The sequence below is a fragment of the Rana temporaria genome, chromosome 11 (genome assembly GCF_905171775.1).
Source record: "Rana temporaria chromosome 11, aRanTem1.1, whole genome shotgun sequence".
NCBI lineage: Eukaryota > Metazoa > Chordata > Amphibia > Anura > Ranidae > Rana > Rana temporaria.
The window spans coordinates 9,015,356-9,038,218 of NC_053499.1; the positions used below are offsets into that span (position 1 = coordinate 9,015,356).

The 22,863-nt window shown below is 45.5% G+C and overlaps 1 protein-coding gene across 4 annotated transcripts in view; it reads left to right on the top strand.

The window, feature by feature from the left end:
• SBF2 (SET binding factor 2) overlaps positions 1–22,863 on the top strand; it is a 420,356-nt gene that overhangs the window by 307,060 nt on the left and 90,433 nt on the right. For all 4 annotated transcript variants that reach the window (XM_040327974.1, XM_040327975.1, XM_040327976.1 and 1 more), the window contains exons 18-22: positions 9,664–9,834; positions 10,733–10,995; positions 15,523–15,692; positions 17,567–17,640; positions 17,752–17,947. In XM_040327974.1, coding sequence (XP_040183908.1) covers positions 9,664–9,834; positions 10,733–10,995; positions 15,523–15,692; positions 17,567–17,640; positions 17,752–17,947 — 874 coding nt within the window. The remainder of the gene's footprint in view (positions 1–9,663; positions 9,835–10,732; positions 10,996–15,522; positions 15,693–17,566; positions 17,641–17,751; positions 17,948–22,863) is intronic.

Below are 22,863 nucleotides of genomic sequence, written 5' to 3' on the forward strand. Positions count from 1 at the left end.
ATCAGAAGCCCCAAGGCAGGGCTGTCTTAATGAGAGGGCACACCTGGGCACTGCCCAGGGGCCCCAGCTGCATGGGGGGCCTCTGCACTATCCCCAAAACAGGTTGTAGAGGGGTCAGAGTGCTGGGGGGATATCTGGGGTGTAGAGGGGTCAGAGTGCTGGGGGGATATCTGGGGTGTAGAGGGGTCAGAGTGCTGGGGGGATATCTGGGGTGTAGAGGGGTCAGAGTGCTGGGGGGGATATCTGGGGTGTAGAGGGGTCAGAGTGCTGGGGGGATATCTGGGGTGTAGAGTGGTCAGAGTGCTGGGGGGATATCTGGGGAGTAGAGGGGTCAGAGTGCTGGGGGTGATATCTGGGGTGTAGAGGGGTTAGAGTGCTGGGGGGATATCTGGGGTGTAGAGGGGTTAGAGTGCTGGGGGGATATCTGGGGTGTAGAGGGGTCAGAGTGCTGGGGGGGATATCTGGGGTGTAGAGGGGTTAGAGTGCTGGGGGGATATCTGGGGTGTAGAGGGGTCAGAGTGCTGGGGGGATATCTGGGGTGTAGAGGGGTCAGAGTGCTGGGGGGATATCTGGGGTGTAGAGGGGTCAGAGTGCTGGGAGGATATCTGGAGTGTAGAGAGGTCAGAGTGCTGGGGGGATATCTGGGGTGTAGAGGGGTCAGAGTGCTGGGGGGATATCTGGTCTGTTTACCTGCGCTGTCTCCATTGTAGGGGAACCCAGAGGATTACATTGCCCAGGGGCTCATGATGCTATTAAGACGGCCCTGCCCCAAGGTCCAGAATGGAAGTTTCCGTTTAAGGTGGAAATTTCCTATTGTATGCAGGTATTTTACTGCCGCACCTGGCAAACATCTGGTGCTGACGAAGCGCCACCACGTTCTCAGCACCTGGCTGTGGATTATAGGCGGAGTTGCCAGCCTCCCTCCCACCTCTTTATCCCCTAACCTGGAAACAGCGGTTACGTCTTACGCAGAGATTATCTAAATACAATGCGGAATATGTTTATCCTGTTTTCTAATCCTTCTGTTTTGGCAGTTCGAAGTGCTCTGCCAAATGCAAAGTTAATTAAAAGGTCCTATGCATAATTATGGAAAAGGAGAACCTCTCTTATATCCTGTTTGCCTGTCGTCACTGCCTTTGGGACAATTAGGTGAACAAATCTGAAATTTGGATGGTTGCAGAGAAGAAATTTTGCATGCTTAAGAGTAACACAAAACTACATTGTGTTTAAAAGGGATGTATAGCGGTTTTGAATATATTTTTTTTCTCTAATGCTTAGGACATTTTAAAAATATATATTTTTAGTCCGGTGATAAAAATGAGATACTATACATTATAAATATTTCTTCATTTTATTTCTGGTCAGCAGGGGGAGCTTCAGATCCTTTTCACATGTTTACCTTTCTGTTCTTAGCTGCTCCGTTAAGATGTTTTTTTGTTTTCTTTCTATTGAAAAGCCTGTGGCGTGCAAAACACAACCCAAAAACTCCACCCGGTGCAGGAAAAAATGTGCACACACATAAAGAGTGGAACACAAAAAACTGCGACGGGTGCATCGTCAAATGGTCCTCCGAAAAGGACCCAGCTCTGATCCACCGGGGCGTTAGGCTCCTGGCAGGGAAAAGAGTAACTGTGGCCCATACAGCCGAAGCCATATGGACCCATCTTGGCCCAAGCAGCCGAAGCCACAAGGACCCAACATCCTCGGAGGGACTGCCGAAACAGAACCCTCCTCGGTGAGGCTCCCCCGAAGGGAGACCCCATGAGCGCCGGCGAACTAAGCCGGAAGGCCATGTCCACCAACTCCCAAGACTTTCAGAGCAGGCCCGAGGACCAGCACCCTACTCGCCACACTAAAAGTGTTAAGATGTTACAGAATCCAAATGCCATGGCTCAATTCACACACACACAGTAGGCAACCTCTGTGTTCCAGCTGTGGTGAAAATACAAATCCCATCATGGGATTTCTTGCCTGTAGCTGACAGAGTCTAGTCTCAAGGTTGGCCATCACTGCAAATAGAATGCATTTTTGACACCCCCTTTTCCTTGCCTGCTGTGTTCAGAGGTGAACATCAGGTATTTCAATCACATAGAGAGAGTCTGAAGGGCAGACTGCTTCTGATGTGCTCTCCCATTATACAACCCATGGTGCTTTGTGGATCCTGTGTTTATAGGTGCACACTGTATTAAATGTTTACTTGTAAAACATAAATTGTATATAAAAAAACATACAAACTTTCAAAAGTTATAAAGCATAATGTTAAAAAAGTGACCCCCCCCCCCCCCCCCCAAACCATCAAAGTTTCCCGTTAACAATAGCCTTGTTTCATAAAGTTAAAAAAAATAAAATTTCATTGGAACCCCTTTACACTCTTGCTCTTTTACCACCCTCTCCCCCCAGGCTGCCCACAGAAAACACCTAACAAGGCAGACAGAGGGGATTGTACACATCATTGCTGCAACAAACCTGCCTCAGTGTGATGAGTTTGACAGGTGGCACCACCTGTCATACTCGCCCCTTTGAAGTCGGTGGGACTGCGCCTACAGCCACAGGTCAAATGATTGGCTTGCAGTTGCAGCATGTTAGTTCCTTGCAAAATTGCTGTTATTGGGGGGGGGGGGGGATTCAGGAGGTGCAGTTTCGCCTGCCGGTGGCCTGGAAGTCGTTATTCCGTTACCGCTTTCCGAGAAGTGATCCGTTCACTGAATCAAGCTTATCTTTAAAGGGAAACTATGATGATTTGGGGGCTACTTTTTAAACATTTATGTTTTTTTCTGTCCGCCATACATATACGATGGTTCTTCAAAAAGTTTCTGCACTTTTTTTTTTTTTTTTTTTAACTCCGTTACATATAAAAAAAAAAGTGAGCAACCTTTTTGAAGACCCCTCGTATGTGTGTTCTGGGACGGGAAGGGTGATATCTCGGTCATCGCTAACGCTGCAGCAATGATTGAAATATCACTTTCTTCTTCCTGAAATTCCATACAAAATAAAAGTAATCCTAGCGGCTACAGAGCTGCTGAATTGCTTTTACAAGCGGTGGAAGGGGGATCCCATCCCCACCCGTCACCTCCTTTTACCGGGTTGTCCGGTGAGATCAGGGAAGCCCGGGAGAGGTGCGGCCGGCAGCATCCAGTTCCTGGGACACAGTGAGGCTTAATGCGCACATAGCCGCGATTTTACCGCGTTTTGTGGCTGGCGGTCAAAACACTCCTATTCTGAACACGATTATTCCTCGTCCAAGAGAAAGAGGTTTGAACCTCCCCTAACCGCAGCAGCTCCTGAACGATGATATGTATATGAACACATAGGTCTTTATGGAGTTGAGTTTAGGAGCTTTGGCAAAAAAAAAAATGCCAAAAGCTCCGAAACTCAAGTTGAGTGGTTCTCAACCTTAGTCCTCCCAACAGGCCATGTTTTCAGGTTTTCCTTTACTTTGCACAGCTGCTTTAAATCAATATCAATGACCTGGTATTGATGAGAGCTATTTTATCTAAGGGAAGTTCCCAAAACATGGCCCATCGGGGGCACTTGAGCACTGAGGTTGAGAACCACTGGTGTACATGAAGCCTGAGAAGGAACTGATGATGATCCTCCAACTGTGTGACATCAGAATCTGGAAGTGACAAGGATTTTGTCACTTCTGGTAAACAAGCTGCTCCCCGCTTCTCAGATACCCCAGATCTCTCCATAAAGAGGACCTGTCATGGCCCATGCTGTGACAAGGGATGTTGTTCATCCCTTGTGATAGCAATAAAAGATATAAAAAAAAAAAACATTGGTGTTGTTTAACTTTTTTTGTATAATATTTTCATTTACAATCTTTGTTTTACAAATAAAAATGTTCTACATATGACAGAGGATTCACAAAGCACCATGGGTTGTGTAACAGGAGAGCACAGCAGAAGCAGTCTGCCCTTCAGACTCTCTATTTTAACCACTTAAGGACCCCTTCACGCCGATATACGTCGGTAGAATGGCACGGCTGGGCACATCAACGTACCTGTACGTTGCCCTTTAAGCCCAGCCGTGGGGTCGCGCGCGCCGCCGGCCCCGAAGCTCCGCGGGACCCGCGGACCCGATGGCCGCTGGAGTCCCGCGATCGGTCCCCGGAGCTGAGGAACGGAGAGAGCTGTGTGTAAACACAGCTTCCCCGTTCTTCACTGTGGCGGCGTCATTGATCGTGTGTTCCCTTTTATAGGGAAACCACAATCAATGACGTCACATCTACGGCCACACCCCCCTACAGTTAGAAACAGAGATGAGGTCACACTTAACCCCTTCAGCGCCCCCCAGTGGTTAACTCCCAAATTGCAATTGTAATTTTCACAGTAAACAATGCATTTTTTGCTGTGAAAATGACAATGGTCCCAAAAATGTGTCAAAATTGTCCGAAGTGTCCGCCATAATGTTGCAGTCATGAAAAAAATCGCTGATCGCCGCCATTAGTAGTAAAAAATAAATTATTAATAAAAATGCAATAAAACTATGCCCTATTTTGTAAACGCTATAACTTTTGCGCAAACCAATCGATAAACGCTTATTGTGATTTTTTTTTACCAAAAATAGGTAGAAGAATACGTATCGGCCTAAACTGAGGAAAACAAAAAAAAATTATATATTTTTGGGGGATATTTATTATAGCAAAAAGTAAAAAATATTGAATTTTTTTTCAAAATTGTGGCTCTATTTTTGTTTATAGCGCAAAAAATAAAGACTGCAGAGGTGATCAAATACCACCAAAAGAAAGCTCTATTTGTGGGAAAAAAAGGACACCAATTTTTGTTTTTGGGTCTTAAGTGGTTAATGACTGTATCTAATACGCATATCCGTAGTGTCTCCCTCTAGTGGCCATCTACATATCACTGCTTTACATAATGACTGCTGGAACTAAATACAAGGCAAGCTCCATAGAGGTTATTTCTGCTTGTTGTCATTTTACTGATCTGCCTCACCTGTGACAATTCTAAGCTGAAAAATAAAGCATTTTCGCTAATTCCGGAGAATTGGTAGATCTGTTCAGTAGTTTTTAAGGTAGAGATCCGATTTAATAATAATCCGTAGTCTAGTGCTAGACTGTGTTCTGCAGCACTGTGTCCACAGCAAGCGGCTTAACGACGGCCACATTGAATATTAAGTGGCGCGGCAGTCTGGAGAATGACCGTTTGGCACAGTTTTGTTATACAACAACTTACCTTGACCTGACCTTAATCTTTATATTTGTGTTTAGTGAGCGCTGCAATGTCTAACCGGGACACGGAGTTCACACAGCCCAGTGCCATGTACAGCACCTGTATACCCGCCCATGTATACTGCAATGGGAGGGGGGGTCACATTCTATATTCACCTTCATATTTTTATATTGGGTGCAAAGGGAACCAATTTGGAAGGAGGTCACAAATGACAGAAATTCTAATTAATACACAAAGAGCAGCAAACAGGATCCCAATCTGATCACCACAGTACAACATCACTGGGGTTCTAATAGTTCCTATTGATCAGTTTTAGCTTTAGACTGCTTTCACATTATGCCGCCCTGAGTGCTGGCGGTAAAATATCGGTAAAACGTCCCTATTTTACTGTCAGATTTGCGGCCGCTAACGGGGCGCTTTTAACTCCCGCTAGCGGCCGAGAAATGGTTAAAACGCCCCGTAATGCGCCGCTACAGCGGTGTATTGCCGGCAGTATGGCGGTGCTGCCCATACGACTTTATACGGCCGCAGTGTGGATGCCAATTGCCGGGAGGCCGTCTATTTACGACCTCCAGCCACTGGGGGCGTGCGAGTGCGTGCCCGCCGCATCACTGAGGTGCCGATGCGCGTGCCTGGCGGCCGCGATGTCCACCAGGCACCCGCGATCGGCGGTTACACAGACAGGGACGTGGATCTGTGTGTGCAAACACAGAGATCCACGTCCTGTCAGGGAGAGAGGAGACCGATCTGTGTCTCTTGTACATAGGGACACAGCATCGGTTACCTCCCCCAGTCAGTCCCCTTCCCCCACAGTAAGAAACACTATGCAAGGTACACATTTAACCCCTTCCTCACCCCCTAGTGTTAACCCCTTCAATGCCAGTCACATTTATACAGTAATTAGTGCATATTTATAGCACTGATCGCTGTATAAATGTGAATGGTGCCAAAAATGTGTCATAAGTGTCCAGTGTGTCCACCATAATGCCGCAATCCCAATAAAAATCGCAGATCGCCGCCATTACTAGTAAAAAAAATAAATAAATAATTCTGTCCCCTATTTTGTAGGCACTATAACTTTTGCGCAAACCAGTCGCTTATTTCGATTTTTATTTTTTATTTTTTTACCAAAAATATGTAGAATACATATCGGCCTAGACTGAGAAAAAAAAATGTTTTTAAAAAAAAAATTGGGCTATTTATTATAGCAACACGTAAAAAATATTGTTTTTTTTTCCCAAAATGTTTGCTCTTTTTTTGTTTTTTCCCCCATTAAACCAGTTTCAAACCCAACACTAAAATTCCTCCTCATTACAACTCGTTTTTAGAAACCTCGAAGCGGTTTGACACCCCGATATACTGAGAGATGCGCTTTTATTGGGTTGTTTTTGTGTATTGTACGCTTTTTATGTTTGTCAAGCAAAGTTCTGTTTGTCAAGGAAACTCTGTGTTCAGCCACCGCAAGAGTCAGACTGATCATCTTTATTGTTCCTAGAAATGGGATATTTTTATCCTCCGTTGTAAATAGTTTTGGAAAAGAGGAATTTATTGATTGGATGTTTCAGATGAGTGATTGATGCGTTTTCTTAGATTGATCTGCCCTCTACTGGTAAAACTGTAAATCCTCCTCAGTCTGAATAGTGCAATTTTTTTTTTTTTTGGTGGGCAAAGGTCAGCTTTCATTCGTGCTGCTTAAATCTTTTCTTTTCTAAAAAAACAAACAGGTTCTTAGAAAGTATTATCTGCAGTTGAGCATTAACCACTTGCCTACTGTGCAAATATACCCCCTTCCTGCCCAGACGAAATTTTAGCTTCCGGCACTGCGTCGCTTTAACTGACAATTGCGCGGTCGTGCGACGTGGCTCCCAAACAAAATTGACGTCCTTTTTTTCCCACAAATAGAGCTTTCTTTTGGTTGCATTTGATCGCCTGTGCGGTTTTTATTTTTTGGGCTATAAACAAAAAAAGAGCATCAATTTTGAAAAAAAAACACAATATTTTTTACTTTTTGCTATAATAAATATCCCATTTTTAAAAATAAATACATTTTTTTTATCTCAGTTTAGGCCGATACGTATTCTTCTACATATTTTTGGTAAATAAATAAATAAAATCGCAATAACCGTATAGTGACTGGTTTGCGGAAAATTATATTGCCTACAAAATAGGTGGCATAATTATATATATATATATATATATATATATTTTTTACTAGTAATGGCGGCGATATGCGATTTTTTTTTTTTTTTTTTTTTTTTTTGGGACTGCAATATTATAGCGGACACTTTTGACACATTTTTGGGACCATTCACATTTATACAGTGAACAGTGCTGTAAATATGCATTGATTACTGTATAAATGTGACTGGTAGGGAAGGGGTTAAACACTAGGGGGTGGGGAAGGGGTTAAATGTGTAGCCCAGTGTTTCTCAACTCCAGTCCTCAAGGCACACCAACAGGTCTTGTTTTTAGGCTTTCCATTATTTTGCACAGGTGATTTTATCAGTTTCACTGCCTTAGTAATTACCACAGCAGTTTCATCTGAGGGAAATCCTGAAAACATGACCTGTTGGTGCGCCCTGAGGACTGGAGTTGAGAAACACTGGTGTAGCCTAGTGAGTGTTCTAACTGTAGGGGGAGGGGGGCGACTGGGGGAAGTGACCGATGGTTGTCCCTATGTACAATGGACACAGCATCGGTCTCCTCTCCCTGACAGGACGTGGATCTTCCACTGCCCTCATCTTCTCCCTCCCTCCTTAAAAGCTCCACATGTCTTTCTTGTGTTGCTGTATTACGCTGAAGCACCCAGCCGACTCTAGTACCTTCTTGCACACTGTAGGTGGCTCTGCCTCCTCACTTGCAGGGAGATCATCCAATAGGGATGTCCAGATCTGCAATGCACCTGGGCACCTGAATCTCCCTTGTCCCCATCCTGCACTTAGTGGGAGCCGCTCAGGAGTTCAGATAGGAGCCATTGGGAGACGCGCTATCACTTCTGGACTTTTTACAAGTGATAGTGGTGAGCAGGGAGCAGTGGGCCTGAGCCAGAGGTGGTGGAACTGAGTTCCAGCTAAAAAAAAAAGCCCTGGTGCTTCCAAATGGAGGGGTGGGGTACCTAGACACCCAATGGGAAAACCAATGAGGTGGCACAAGAGAGTCCATGGCTGTGGTAGAAAAAATAAAGTACCAACATTGGTTGTATGTATGTTATATATGGGGATGGAGGCATGATACGTTAGGCACCCGGGGCTAGATTCAGATAGGTTAGCGGATCTTTAGATCCGCGTAACCTATCTGATTTACGTTACGCCGCCGCAAATTTTTTGAGGCAAGTGCTTTATTCAGAAAGCACTTGCCTCTAAAGTTGCGACGGCGTATCGTAAATCCCCCGGTGGAATTCCCCGCGCCGATCGAACAGCGCATGCACCGTCCGCAAATTTTCCCAGCGTGCATTGCTCCAAATGACGTCGCAAAGACGTCATTGGTTTCGACGTTAACATAAATTACGTCCAGCCGTATTCGTGAACGCCTTACGCAAACGAGGTAAAAAAATTCAAACCTCGGCGCGGGAACGACGGCCATACTTAACATAGGATACGCCGCACTTACACCTCCTATAGCAGGGATAACTTTCCGCCGGAAAAAGCCGAACGCAAACGACGTAAAAAAAAAAAACGACGGGCGGTCGTTCGTTTCTGAATCGGCGTAAATGCTCATTTGCATATTCAACGCGTAAAAGATACGGAAGTGCCACCTAGCGGCCGGCCTGAAATTGCAGCCTAAGATCCGACGGTGTAAGTCACTTACACCTGTCGGATCTTAGGCATATCTATGCGTAACCTGATTCTATGAATCGGGCGCATGGATACGACGGCCGGACTCAGAGATACGACGGCGTATCAGGAGATACGCCGTCGTATCGTCTTTCTGAATCCGGCCCCCGGTCTTTTGTACTTATAATTAAATAGAATTTATTTTATCTCAAGTTTTCTATCAGGTACCTGCTATCCCGATTAGTTGTTGAGTAACTCTACATAAGTGGTGTCAGCTTTTACTGTAATTCAGTGCGCTTTGTCACGTTTCTACCAAAGAATTTCTGAAACTTGGAGAGAGTCAGGGAGATACAAGAGACAAGTCCATGGCAAACATCTCTTAGTCATCCCTCTTATCTCTCTTTCTTGGAAGAGAAGACCTGGGGAAACATTTCTAGATGACGTTGGCTTGTTGTTGACCGAGTCACGTACTGATGTTTTATCCAAATGTTGTGTTCATCGTCTTACTTTCCAATCTTTAATTGTTCCCGACACATAAAAAAAAAAAAAAAAAATCTAAACATCACCTTGTACGCTGAATCGTTCAGCTGCATCATCAAGATGGAAAATATCCTGAAGATTTCATATTTTTCTGCTGTATCTGTGTCGGGCAGTAACGTATGTGCCGCTTGTAAATAATGTTCTGTTACTTTTCACAGAAACTGTCTCCCGGGCTCAGCCAGTTCGCCTACACCTGTGTCCAGGATCACACCATATGGACCAATCAGCAGTTCTGGGAGACGACGTTTTATAACGATGCTCAGAACCAAGTGCGATCCCTCTACCTGACCTCTAAAAATGCCAATCAGGAGCCGGATTCCAATCCTAAGGTTTGTATACAACATTCTTTAAAGCCCAATTGAAGTCTCGCACCTCTTTTTAGTCCTCTAGGACTTGGGATTAGGGATGAGCTCCAGCGTGTTCGCACACTCCATGTGCAGAGCCCGCCAGGAAGTTGGCACCGCGCTGCGCAAATCACAGGCAGGGAGACATTATCCTGATGCTCGGCTGCAGAGATCGGGAAATGTCTCCCTGCCTGTGATTAGCGCATGTCTGTTTTCTGGATTGAGATGTCTCTTTGCTAAATATATGGGGCCATCTCTTTGTTGAATTGGATTTGTTTTCATATATTAAGCTGTAAGAGTGATAAAATAAAAGTGGTGCACCGAAGAACTCAGTGGGATGGCCGGATTTGGTGAAACGGCCATGTTGGTGGTCAGGCTGGGGGGGGGGGGGTACAGGCTTAAAGCTGTGTGAGAGCCCCCCCCCCCCCCTTTGTACACAAAGCAAACTCCATTTAGACATGGTTTGGCCAGTTTAGTGTGAAGGAACTCAAGGGGTCAACACACAACCATAACTTCAATCCTATGGAACACCTTTGGTAAATATTGAAACTCTGACCGATTTATGAGCCAGGGTCTTCTCAGCCAACGTCGGTACCTGACCTCATAAATGCTTCTTTGGCTAAATGGGCTCAAATTCCCACATAAACATTCCAAAATATTGTGGAAAGAGTGGAGGCTGGTATAGCTGCAATGTGGGTAGAGGTGCCAACTGTTATAGAACTGGATAGGAATGCAAACATTGAGGCGAGATGGTCAGGTGTCCACAAACTTTTGGCAATTTAGAATAGTTCCTCAGGAGATGAATGACTGACATTTGATCAACGATATGACCCAACACCTTTGTGCTATGCCGAGCCATTGACTTATTGGTGTCTCATTTCAGGAGAACGGAGTGGAGAGTTCAGACGAGGAGAACACAGTGATGGACATCGCTGCCGAGCAGTTACGTCATTGGCCGTCACTCAGCAAGCAGCAGCAAATGGAACTGGTGCAGAGCGAGGAAAGCACCGTCTTTAGCCAGGCCATCCACTTTGCTAACCTTATGGTGTACCTCCTAGTTCCGCTAGACACCAGCAAGAACAAGTTGCTGCGGACCTCTGCCGCCGCGGACTGGGAGAGTGGCAGCAATAGTATTGTCACCAACAGGTAAGGCGACGGGGGTGGATGGGTACACAAAACAAAGTAAAAAATATTGATGTTGAGTTATTTTGAGGGGACAGCAAATTTACATTGTTATACAAGCTGTACACTCACTATACAACATTGTAGCAACGTGTCATTTCTTCAGTGTTGTCACATGAAAAGATAGAAGAAAATATTTACAAAAATGTAAGGGGTGTACTTCTGTGAGATACTGTAAATGGTGAGATTAGGGGCCAGATTCACGTAGCGAAGCGGATCTATAGATTCACGTAGCGAAGCGGATCTATAGATCCGCTCGATCTACGTGAATTAAGATCCGCTCCCGCAAGTTTAGGAGGCAAGTGGCTAATTCACAAACAACTTACCTCCAAACTTGCGACGGCGGATCCTAACTCCCCCGGCGGAATTCAAATTCCGCGGCTAGGGGAGTGTACTATTTAAATCAGGCGTGTTCCCGCGCCGATTTAAATGCGCAGGCACCGTCCGGGGAATTTCCCGGCGTGCATTGCTCCCACTGACGTCACTAGGACGTCAGTGGTTTCGACGTGAGCGGGACTTGCGACGCGCGTGTTCGTGAATCGGCGTACGCAAACGACTTAGGAAAATTCAAATTCGACGCGGGAACGCCGGCTATACTTAACATTGGCTGCGCGTGATAAAAGAAGGGGTAAGTATACGACGGAAAACCGCTACGGAAACGACGTAAGAACACTGCGACGGGTCCGCGTACGTTCGTGAATTTGGGTATCTCGCTGATTTACATATTATTTATCGTAAATCAGCGGGAACGCCCCCGGCGCCATTTTTAAATTGAAAAAAAGATCCGACAGTGTAACACAGTGTAACACTGTCGGATCTAGCCCTATCTATGCGTAACTGATTCTATGAATCAGGCGCATAGATAGGACCAGTGTAAGTCAGAGATACGATGGTGTATCAGGAGATACACCGTCGTATCTCTTTGTGAATCTGGCCCTAGGACTGCTGTGCAATGGCCAAAGCCAATTGGTGAAGCCATCAAATCAGGTGTAACAATCCTTCCACCAGAATCCCCAAGTGGTTTAGGCAGCTAGTTGGAGGTATACCCGACCCGTCCACCAACCACCATTGTATAATTATCTGGATGGACTATTTCCACTCCTTCTGCCCTGAAAGGGTTAAGGACCCCCCCTTGAACTTTGCCCAGCCCACCAAATGTAAAAAAATAATTGTTTGTGTTTGGTGGAATGTTCGGATTGTCTTAACGTCGCCACTTAGATTAAATGTCTGATCGCAGCTCGATAAACAATCGCTGAAGTGGGGGGTTGATGTCATTGTTTGTGTAGCTGTGTATCATTCTTCCACAATGACTTGCAGCCGTTGTCCCTATAAGATGAAAACCTACATGGCCGCGGCATCGTCCCCGTTTTCCCCGAGACGCCGGACTGCTAGCACGATAATGCGATCTGGACAACTACGAAGCATGTTTTGGATCATGTTGTCAAAATAAATCACTAACAATGGAACTTTTAAGTGCTATCAGGGGTATTTGAGGTATTGCAAAATGGCAATGTAATTTTTCCGAGCTCTATTTTGTAGTATATCATTTCTTGCATAGTTCAGCAATGAGATACCTTCTACTGATCACTTAATCGGCCAAAAATGTATTATGGACAGTCTGGTCAATTATGGAAATTCCACATTTAAAGAGACCCTGTCATTACAGAAGTAAGAGGGTTAGTGGTCCCACTAACCCTCATGCTGTTTAATAGCATTTAGTGCCAGTTTGTACATCCGATGTGTCAGTGAGCACTGCCAAATGACCCTTCTTTCAGGTATGGGGAGAATGGATATACACTGTATGGCAGAAAGTTTGTGGGTACCTGCTGACCTGCACACCTCTATGGGCTTGTTGGTCGCCTTATTCACAAACCATGGGAATTAATATAAAGTAGCCCCCTTTGCCACTATGCTATTCTCCAGGCATTTGCTTGCCTTTATCCGGCCTTTGGGGCCCCATGCCTTCCACTGACACCAATGATGGTGCACCATTCTTCCCACAGACACGAATGATGGAGTATCATTTCTTCCAAAGACATCAATGATGTGGTACCCTTCCTCCCACAGACACTGATTGGGCACTATTCCTCTTACAGATACCAGTGATGTGGTACCATTCCTCCCACAGACACTGATTGGGCACTATTCCTCCTACAGATACCAATGATGTGGTACCATTCCTCCCACAGACACTGATTGGGCACTATTCCTCCTACAGATACCAATGATGTGGTACCATTCCTCCCACAGACACTGATTGGGCACTATTCCTCCTACAGATACCAATGATGTGGTACCATTCCTCCCACAGACACTAATGATTGGGCACTATTCCTCCTACAGATACCAATGATGTGGTACCATTCCTCCCACAGACACTAATGATTGGGCACTATTCCTCTTACAGATACCAATGATGTGGTACCATTCCTCCCACAGACACTGATTGGGCACTATTCCTCCTACAGATACCAATGATGTGGTAATATTCCTCCCACAGACACTAATGATTGGGCACTATTCCTCCTACAGATACCAATGATGTGGTACCAATCCTCCCACAGACACTAATGATTGGGCACTATTCCTCCTACAGATACCAATGATGTGGTACCATTCTTCCCACAGACACTAATGATTGGGCACTATTCCTCCTACAGATACCAATGATGTGGTACCAATCCTCCCACAGACACTAATGATTGGGCACTATTCCTCCTACAGATACCAATGATGTGGTACCATTCCTCCCACAGACACTAATGATTGGGCACTATTCCTCCTACAGGGTACCAATGATGTGGTACCATTCCTCCCACAGACACTGATTGGGCACTATTCCTCCTACAGATACCAATGATGTGGTACCATTCGGCCCATGGACAACAATGATGGGGCACTATTCCTCCTACAGATACCAATGATGTGGTACCATTCCTTCCACAGACACTAATGATTGGGCACTATTCCTCCTACAGATACCAATGATGTGGTACCATTCCTCCCACAGACACTAATGATTGGGCACTATTCCTCCTACAGATACCAATGATGTGGTACCATTCCTCCCACAGACACTAATGATTGGGCACTATTCCTCCTACAGATACCAATGATGTGGTACCATTCTTCCCACAGACACTAATGATTGGGCACTATTTCTCCTACAGGTACCAATGATGTGGTACCATTCGGCCCATGGACAACAATGACGGGGCACTATTCCTCCTACAGATACCAATAATAGGGCACTATTTCTTCCACTAAAACCAATGATGGGGCACTGTTTGCTCTGACCGACACTACAACATTTTCTTATCCCACTGGTCACAGTTAGGCCCCTCTAAAGCCTCCAGGATTGTAAACTGGCCCTTTGTTCAGAAAGTTTAGATACCCTCGCTGTAGTATTAACAGTACCCCTTCACCAGAAAACACCTGAACCCAGTCATTTGGAGGGGGGTACACATACTTTTTCCATATAGAATCATTTTTTGTTTTATTTTTATTTTTTTATCTATACACACGTTTTGCCTTTCATTTCAATGTGAAGAAATCCTAGTTATGTATTAATACTGTTAATACAGGGTTTGACAAATTTGCTTGGAATCTAGGAGCCAGCTAAAAAAGTTAGGAGTCAGAAAACGCGCCCCGTCCCGACGAGCTTGCGCGCAGAAGCGAACATATACGTGAGCAGCGCCCGCATATGTAAACGGTGTTCAAACCACACACGTGAGGTATCACCGCGATTGGTAGAGCGAGAGCAATAATTCTAGACCTCCTCTGTAACTCAAAACATGCAACCTGTAGATTTTTTTAAACGTCGCCTATGAAGATTTTTAAGGGTAAAAGTTTGTCGGAATTCCACGAGTGGACGCAATTTTGAAGCGTGACATATTGGGTATGAATTTACTCGGCGTAACATTATCTTTCATAATATTAAAAAAAATGGGGATAACTTTACTGTTGTCTTATTTTTTAATTAAAAAAAGTGTAATTTTTTCCCAAAAAAGTGCGCTTGTAAGACCGCTGCGCAAATACGGCATGACAGAATGTATTGCAACGATCGCCATTTTATTCTCTAGGGTGTTGGGATAAAAAATATATATATAATGTTTGGGGGTTCTAATTAGAGGGAAGAAGATGGCAGTGAAAATAGTGAAAAATTACATTAGAATTGCTGTTTAACTTGTAATGCTTAACTTGTAATACCAACGGCCACCACCAGATGGCGCCAGCTCACACATCTGGTGGTCATAACTTGTAATACCAACGGCTCACCACCAGATGGCGCTAGCTCACAAAAAAATTATTTTTATTTTTTTTGGCCCCCTTCCAAGCCAAGTCGCCAGGACCCTATTTCTAGTCGCCATGGCGACCTGGCGCCCGGGATTTGTCGAGCCCTGTTAACTGTTAATACAACTGTCTGAAATGTGTCTTTCTACTATCCTCCAACCAAGTGTATTGAGCTCATAACCCAATTATGTTTCTCAGCATTGCCGGCAGTGTTGCGGAGAGCTACGACACAGAGAGTGGGTTTGAGGATTCGGAGAGCGATATTGCCAACTCGGTGGTGCGATTTATCACAAGATTTATTGACAAAGTCTGCACGGAGAGTGGGGTGACCCAAGATCACATCAAGAGCCTGCACTGCATGATCCCAGGTACGCCTCTGCTGTCAGCCGGACACATAAAGGGACATTTCCCCTGCTTAGCACCCTCCCCGGTACATGTAAATCATCACACTGTTCAGTCACACTTCCCATACCATGGGGTGAAGAGTGGCATGGTAGAGATATTTTGCTGTGTGACTTTTGAACTATCCAATAATAGTTTTTTTGGGTGTGGCAAATCACGAAGCCGCACAACCCGGCCCATTCCTGCCAAACGCCTCCTATCTACTCCCACAGATGTAAAATATTGCCCCGGCATGTGCACATTTCGTGATTTTGCCCCCTTGCCCACCATCTCTACTAGACTCTCCCTTTATAACTGCTTGTAATTGATAACTTTGTATCTAGTACAGACAGTTTTTGGTCCACTTTCCCAAATAGGCCTTTTGTCATTAACATATCTTTATTAAAAACAAATACAGCATTTACCGTATTTATCGGGGTATTTGCGCGCTCCGGCGTATAGCGCGCACCCCTAATGTGGACCCGCAATTCCTGTAAAAAAAACATTTGAGTACTTACAGTTTTGGTGTCTTGCGCGGCGGCCTCGTCGGGTCCGGCGTCCGTCTGCGGCTTCGGTGGTGTCCTCCCGGCTTCTCCCGCGCTGTCTCCCCGTCGAATCGCCGCTTCCTGCGCTCAGTTTGAACGCCTCTGCCGACGTATACCGAGTGCAGTACACTCTGCTACATTCGGCCAGGCTCGGCTTCGCTCGTGCTCACGCTCTGTGACGTTTATGCGTGAGCACGAGCGAAGCCCGAGCCTGGCCGAATGTAGTCGAGTGTACTGCACTCGGTATACGTCGGCGCAGGCATTCAAACTGAGCGCGGGAAGCGGGTATCAGCGTATATCGCGCACCCACGATTTTCCCCTTATTTTAAGGGGAAAAAAGTGCGCGATATACGCCGATAAATACGGTATATAAACTGTCTGCTTAAGGCCCCTTTCACACTTATACGACTTGTCCTATGATTTTGGACTGCAAAATCGCATGACAAGTCATTCTCCATGATTTTCAATGACTACCATTCATATTGGCACGACTGTAAGTCATGCTGACTTCAAAGTAGTTCCTGCACTACTTTTTTTTCTGAAGTCGGATCCCGTATTAACGGCTCTGACTTTTGCATGTGACTTGTGCATGAAGGGGAACTCCACGGCAATTTTTATCATTTTTTTTAACGGCATGGGTTCCCCCTTCTTGAGCATGCCGGGCCCTTCGGTCTGGTATGGATTTTAAGGGGAACCCGAAAAAACGGCGTGGGGGTCCCCCTAAAATCCATACCAGACCCTTATACTAGCATGCAGCCCGACAGGTCAAGAAAGGGGGTGAGGACGAGCGAGCGCCCCCTCCCTCCTGAACCGTACCAGGCCGCATGCTATCAACATGGGGGGTGGGTGCCTTGGCCACCCATGGGTGTAAACAACACAGAGCTGTGTTCAGTTACAGGGGATATAGTTGTTTGTTCATTCCCTGCTTAGCCGGATATAAAAACAACTACACCAAAGATAAGGCAGTTCAACGTCAGGACATTTTCTACTCCCACTGGCCTTAGTCTGGCTCTCCTAAAGTCTGAAAGACAGTAAAACAGCCTTTTGTTTAAAAAGTTTGGAGACCTCTGACATATAACTTTAAGAACAATCACAGCATGGCCAGAGAAGGTATCAGTATAAACCTCCCCACTAGCTCTCACACAGGCAGCGTCTTTTGGGTGACGTAATGATGTCATACGCTCCACTTCACCTTACGCGTTACGTCCACAGGACGGGACTTTCAAACATTCATGTTTGTGTTAACAAAGTAATTGTTGCTCCATGGTTCATATCACCTTTTATGTGCAATTTTGTTTTCATTCTGTCTTTACTAGGTATTGTAGCTATGCACATCGAGACCCTAGAGGCCGTACATCGAGAGAGCAGGAGGTTACCACCAATCAAGAAGGTAATGATGTCTTCAGGGGGCTGCATTTTCACAGACCTGTAATCTTTTGAAATTATGGTTTTGTTTTTTTAACAATTTCATTGCAAATAGTATTTTTTTTACCTTTCACAGCCCAAAATCCTCAGACCAGCCTTGCTTCCTGGGGAAGAATTTGTCTGTGAAGCTTTGCGTGTGCTCTTGGACCCCGACGGAAGAGAAGAGGCGACTGGAGGAATGTTAGGAGGACCTCACATCCTGCCAGCAGAGGGCGCTCTCTTCCTTACCACATATCGCATCATTTTTAAAGGCACTCCACATGACCCATTAGGTACATGCATCTTGACACATTATTGGTTAAAGTGTAGATCCAACGTCAAGTAAGTTGTCAGCAACTAATGGAATATAAGCACGGTATGGAAATCTAACTATTGGAATTTTTCTACTTATTCGCCTGTGTCTTTAAGCCCCACCCATTTTATTTGCCTGCTGTAAATAAGTTACCGTATATACTTGAGTATAAGCCAAGTTTTTCTGCACTTTTTTTTTGTGCTGAAAATGCCCCCCTCGGCTTATACTCGAGTCACCTTTTTGCGCCTGATCTCCCAGACTTTGAAGACCTGCTACTCCCCTGGACCCCAAACTTGGCACACGTGTAGCCCCACTCTTCCTTTACAAGTATGCAAAGTTTGTTGTCTGGGGGACCTACGGCCGGGGAGCACCAATTTTTTAAAGCCGTGCGCCCCTTCCATAGACTCCCATGTTAAACAGTAATTTCTCCTGTGACTTTAGGGACCCGGTACTGGCCGGTAGTAGGTCCCCTGGACCCGGAACTTGGCACACATCTAGCCCCATTTCTCCTCTACAAGTGTGCAGAGGTTGTTGTCTGGGGGACCTACGGCTGGGGAGCACCGATTTTTCAAACTTGGGCACCCCTTCCATATACTCCAATGTTAAACGTCAGTCTAGTCATGGGCACAGTGAGGCATGCAGATGGACACCCTAGGGTTATACTCGAGTCAATACATTTCCCCAGTTTTTTGTGGTAAAATTAGGTGCCTCTGCTTATATTCGAGTATATACGGTAGGTTGTTTGGTGTCACTAAAGAGACTCTGTTACTTGCCTATTCAGTCACCCAGCACCTTTCCATCCACCTCACCTTCCTCAAGGTTCCACAAGGTTATAACTTCATGGAAAACTAAAGCATTTTGCACTCTTTCATCGTTGATTTGGCGCTGGTGGTGTATTTAAAGTGGATGTAAACCCTCTCATATACCCAGTGAATTGAATAGCCTCAGATGATACACAGAGATAAAACAAATCATTCTACATAAGTTTTACTTGTATATCTGCTGTCTTTCCTTTTCTACACCCTTTGGAAAGTTCAGATCGTGTTAGAAATCTTTGCTCCTTTTTCAGCAGTGTGTGGGCAGTCTGGATTTACACTGTGCGAGAGCTGATTGGAGAAAAGGGACACCCCCCCCCCCCCCTCCACATAGGCAGAGAAACAAAGGAACATGCAGAGCTGTATTGTGAATAGACAAGCTCCCTGCTTATCTCCCTCTAAACACATTTTCAGCTACTGTTATCTCATGTGTCAGAAAACTTGTCAGAAGTGATTTTGCTGATAGCAAAGGAACGGAGCAGCAGAGAGAGATGGCATTTAGAGCTTTGGAGAGAGAGAGAGAGAGAGAGAGAGAGAGAGAGAGAGAGAGAGAGAATTCAACACTCCAGATATGTGTGCTCAAATTTCATGAATGGGGTTTACAACCACTTTAAGCTTTGAGTTACTTTCCTAGGTACCCACTTAGGGGGAGCCTTGGTCCACATAAGCAACCTTACCAGAGCAAATTGATTTATGAAACATGTATGGGCTTTTTATGTTCTGGAATGAATAAGTGTTGAAGTCCCAGCATTCCTTTGATCCATTTCTTTGGAGTCGCAACTGTTGAGGGCAGAGTAGAAAATAGAGACTAGAGCCAGCTTCATTAAATGCCAGTGAATTGGTATTCTCAAGGTTTTGTAGGGAGATGGGGGCACCCTAAGGAAACAAAAGTGAAGGTACAACACTCTGTGACTGTTCAGCCTCCTGATTCAGAGAGTAAAATTTATCATTTCAGTAGAAACTCGCATCCAGCGGTTGCTAGGAAAGTGATTGAAACTTGGCAGCTTCCAAAGCGTTTCTAGTGACAGGTGCTCTTGATCAGTAGGTTTTCTGTCTCAGTGACTTGCGCTATGTGGCGATCGTGACTTTTTTTGAGTGAGCTGCGGATCCGCGAGTTTGTAAATTGTTACTCTCTATTTAATTTTGTAACGGCCTCCAAAGTAAACCCAATCAAGGTTAGTTCTCCTGTTACGGCACGAGGCGATTAGCATCTTGGACCACCCAACGGCCTTGTGTGAAGAGCTTCCAACTCAAACACGAAGCTGCATAAATATCCCGCCACTTTTTTCCTCTTAGTTCTTGGCGGGACCTGAAATGCTAAGGAGGAAAAACACTGGAGGCTCCTTTAACTTTGTGATGTCTTTTGATATGAGGAACTGTCCCTACAAATTAAGGACATGTGTCTATACATTAGAGCAGGCTTTCTCAAACTTTTCAATAGCGAGGAACCCTTGAAATAACTTTCTGGTCTCAAGGATCCCATGCTAATAATGACTATCTCTACATCTCATGATACATTAGTGTGATGGTCAGTGGGAAGAATGCACCTTACACTTGTGAACATTGGGAAGAACTATCTCCTTACAGATCGCAAAAAAAAAAAAAAATGGTGTCAGTGGGAACATATCTGAGAGGATGAAACTGCTCATTGCTCAAGGAATCCCTAGCAACCTCTGGAGGAACCCAAGAGTTGCATGGAACCCTGGTTGAGAAACCCTGCATTGGAGTCACAAATTAAACTGAATGAATAAATAGGTGAATGTAATCAGGCAGGTCACCTGCTGTGACAGTACCTTACCAGATCGAGCGCGGAAGGGGGCCGGAGGCGCGCGGAAGGGGGCCGGGACGGAGGCGCGCGGAAGGGTGACGGGCCGGGACGGAGGCGCGCGGAAGGGTGACGGGACGGAGGCGCGCGGAAGGGTGACGGGACGGAGGCGCGCGGAAGGGTGACGGGACGCAGGCGCGCGGAAGGGTGACGGGACGGAGGCGCGCGGAAGGGTGACGGGACGGAGGCGCGCGGAAGGGTGACGGGACGGAGGCGCGCGGAAGGGTGACGGGACGGAGGCGCGCGGAAGGGGGACGGGACGGAGGCGCGCGGAAGGGGGCCAGTCGGGAGGGAAAGGAGGAGAAGCGTCTCTCAGCTGCTTTATTGAAATCTATACAGGGAGATCGGTGATTGTAACTCCTTCCCAGCACCGCACCGATCACCCCTGACCAGGTATCGGATTAAGCATCGAAGCATTTTCCCGAGTACAAGTACTCGGGCAAATGCTCGGTATCGGCACCAAGACTAGTATAGGTATTGGTGCAACCCCAATTTCTATTCCCGCTGGCCGCAGTCTGGCCCCCCTGAAAGACAGTAAACTGGCCCTTTGTGTAGAAAGTTTGGAGATCCCTGCATTAGAACAATGGAGGACAGCACTCCAGCATTAAACCCAAATGCTTTAATTCAAGTCCATTTAAATACGGTACTTGCAGTTTTCGTAATCGTAACTTGGGAACATTACATGTACAGATTGTGGTATCGTAGTGTTTATACAAGAACAAGTCTCCTGCGCTCTGATATTTTTAGGAAGTACTATGAAGTGGTGCAGTTCAATTAAAAGTTATCATCTAGAGTCTTGCAGCCCTCCTCAGAATCGTGGGAATTCATGAAACTATAAAAGAGAAGAAAAAGAGCGGAGGGCGCACCGACCTCGTGTGATACTGATAAAATGTATTTATTCCAATAGTAAAAATCAATGGTTATACTCACAAAATTGGAGTTAAAATCAGGCTTTAAAAATGAGTACAGCAGATGTCCAGCATCGTCAGTGGAACACGAATAATCGTTTGAACCAATCAGTCGATGTAATAGACGCGTTTCGGGGGCGTACCCCTTTCCTCAGAGCTAACGTGGTCTGCAGCTCTGAGGAAAGGGGTACGCCCCCGAAACGCTTCTATTACATCGACTGATTGGTTCAAACGATTATTCGTGTTCCACTGACGATGCTGGACATCTGCTGTACTCATTTTTAAAGCCTGATTTTAACTCCAATTTTGTGAGTATAACCATTGATTTTACTATTGGAATAAATACATTTTATCAGTATCACACGAGGTCGGTGCGCCCTCCGCTCTTTTTCTTCTCTGGTATCGTAGTGTTACCATATTAAAGGGAACCTTTCTGGTTCCAAATATGGGAGCCACCATCTCTAAACTTGTAAACTCCAGAGCTGTTTGGCACTCACGGAGCCTTCATCTATAAAAGTCGCGTCGCCAATCCCGGCATCCCAGCTTTCCACTTTTAACGCAAAGTGCGTTAACGCACCAAAGGAGTGCAAAACTGGTCTAAAAGTCCACAAGTGGAATGATTCGGCCCTGGCGCAGATCCATGGAACTTTTTCTTGGAAGACTTCAGTGAGTGGTGTTTACAGAAATGTGTCCTCTCCGCCACGTCTCACTTTGATGAATTTAGCCCTGCTTACGTATCCGATTCATATGAAATGAATTACTTGTAATTATTGGCGATCGGCGGTTGATATCAGCATATGGAAGCAGCTAATAGCGCAGCCCCTGCTCTCTGGTTACTAAAACACGGAGGACCCTCCAGCCAGCTGAAGTATTTTACAGCCGTTTTTGAATGGCAGTTTATTGGCGAACGGAGGTGAAAATTAATCCCGGAGATTGGGCTTCCATGCGGAGTGGAGACCGCCGTTTGTGTATATTGTGGTATTTGTGTATTTATTGAGGCCTGACCTTTCTCCTCTTTGTATACGTATTCCATTATCCGAGAACAAATTGTACCTGTCTCGCTAAAAGAACATTGCTGCAGCCCGCCGCCAACAATTTGTTCGATCCATCAATGGGCGGCGCAATCAAGATCCTAATTGGAAAAGCAGCTGAATAAAAAAAATAAGCTTGTTAACTTGATTAAAGCAAAATGTTGGGAACAAGATCCCATTCGGATGAGCTCTATACTCAGCAATGGTTTAGAGAAACTTTTATTGCCGTTTCTTACTTGCTTGGCTAAGAGACGACTGTATATGTAAGTAATGCAAAACAATACATCGATCCAACTTCGTACCTTCAGCCTGCCCAT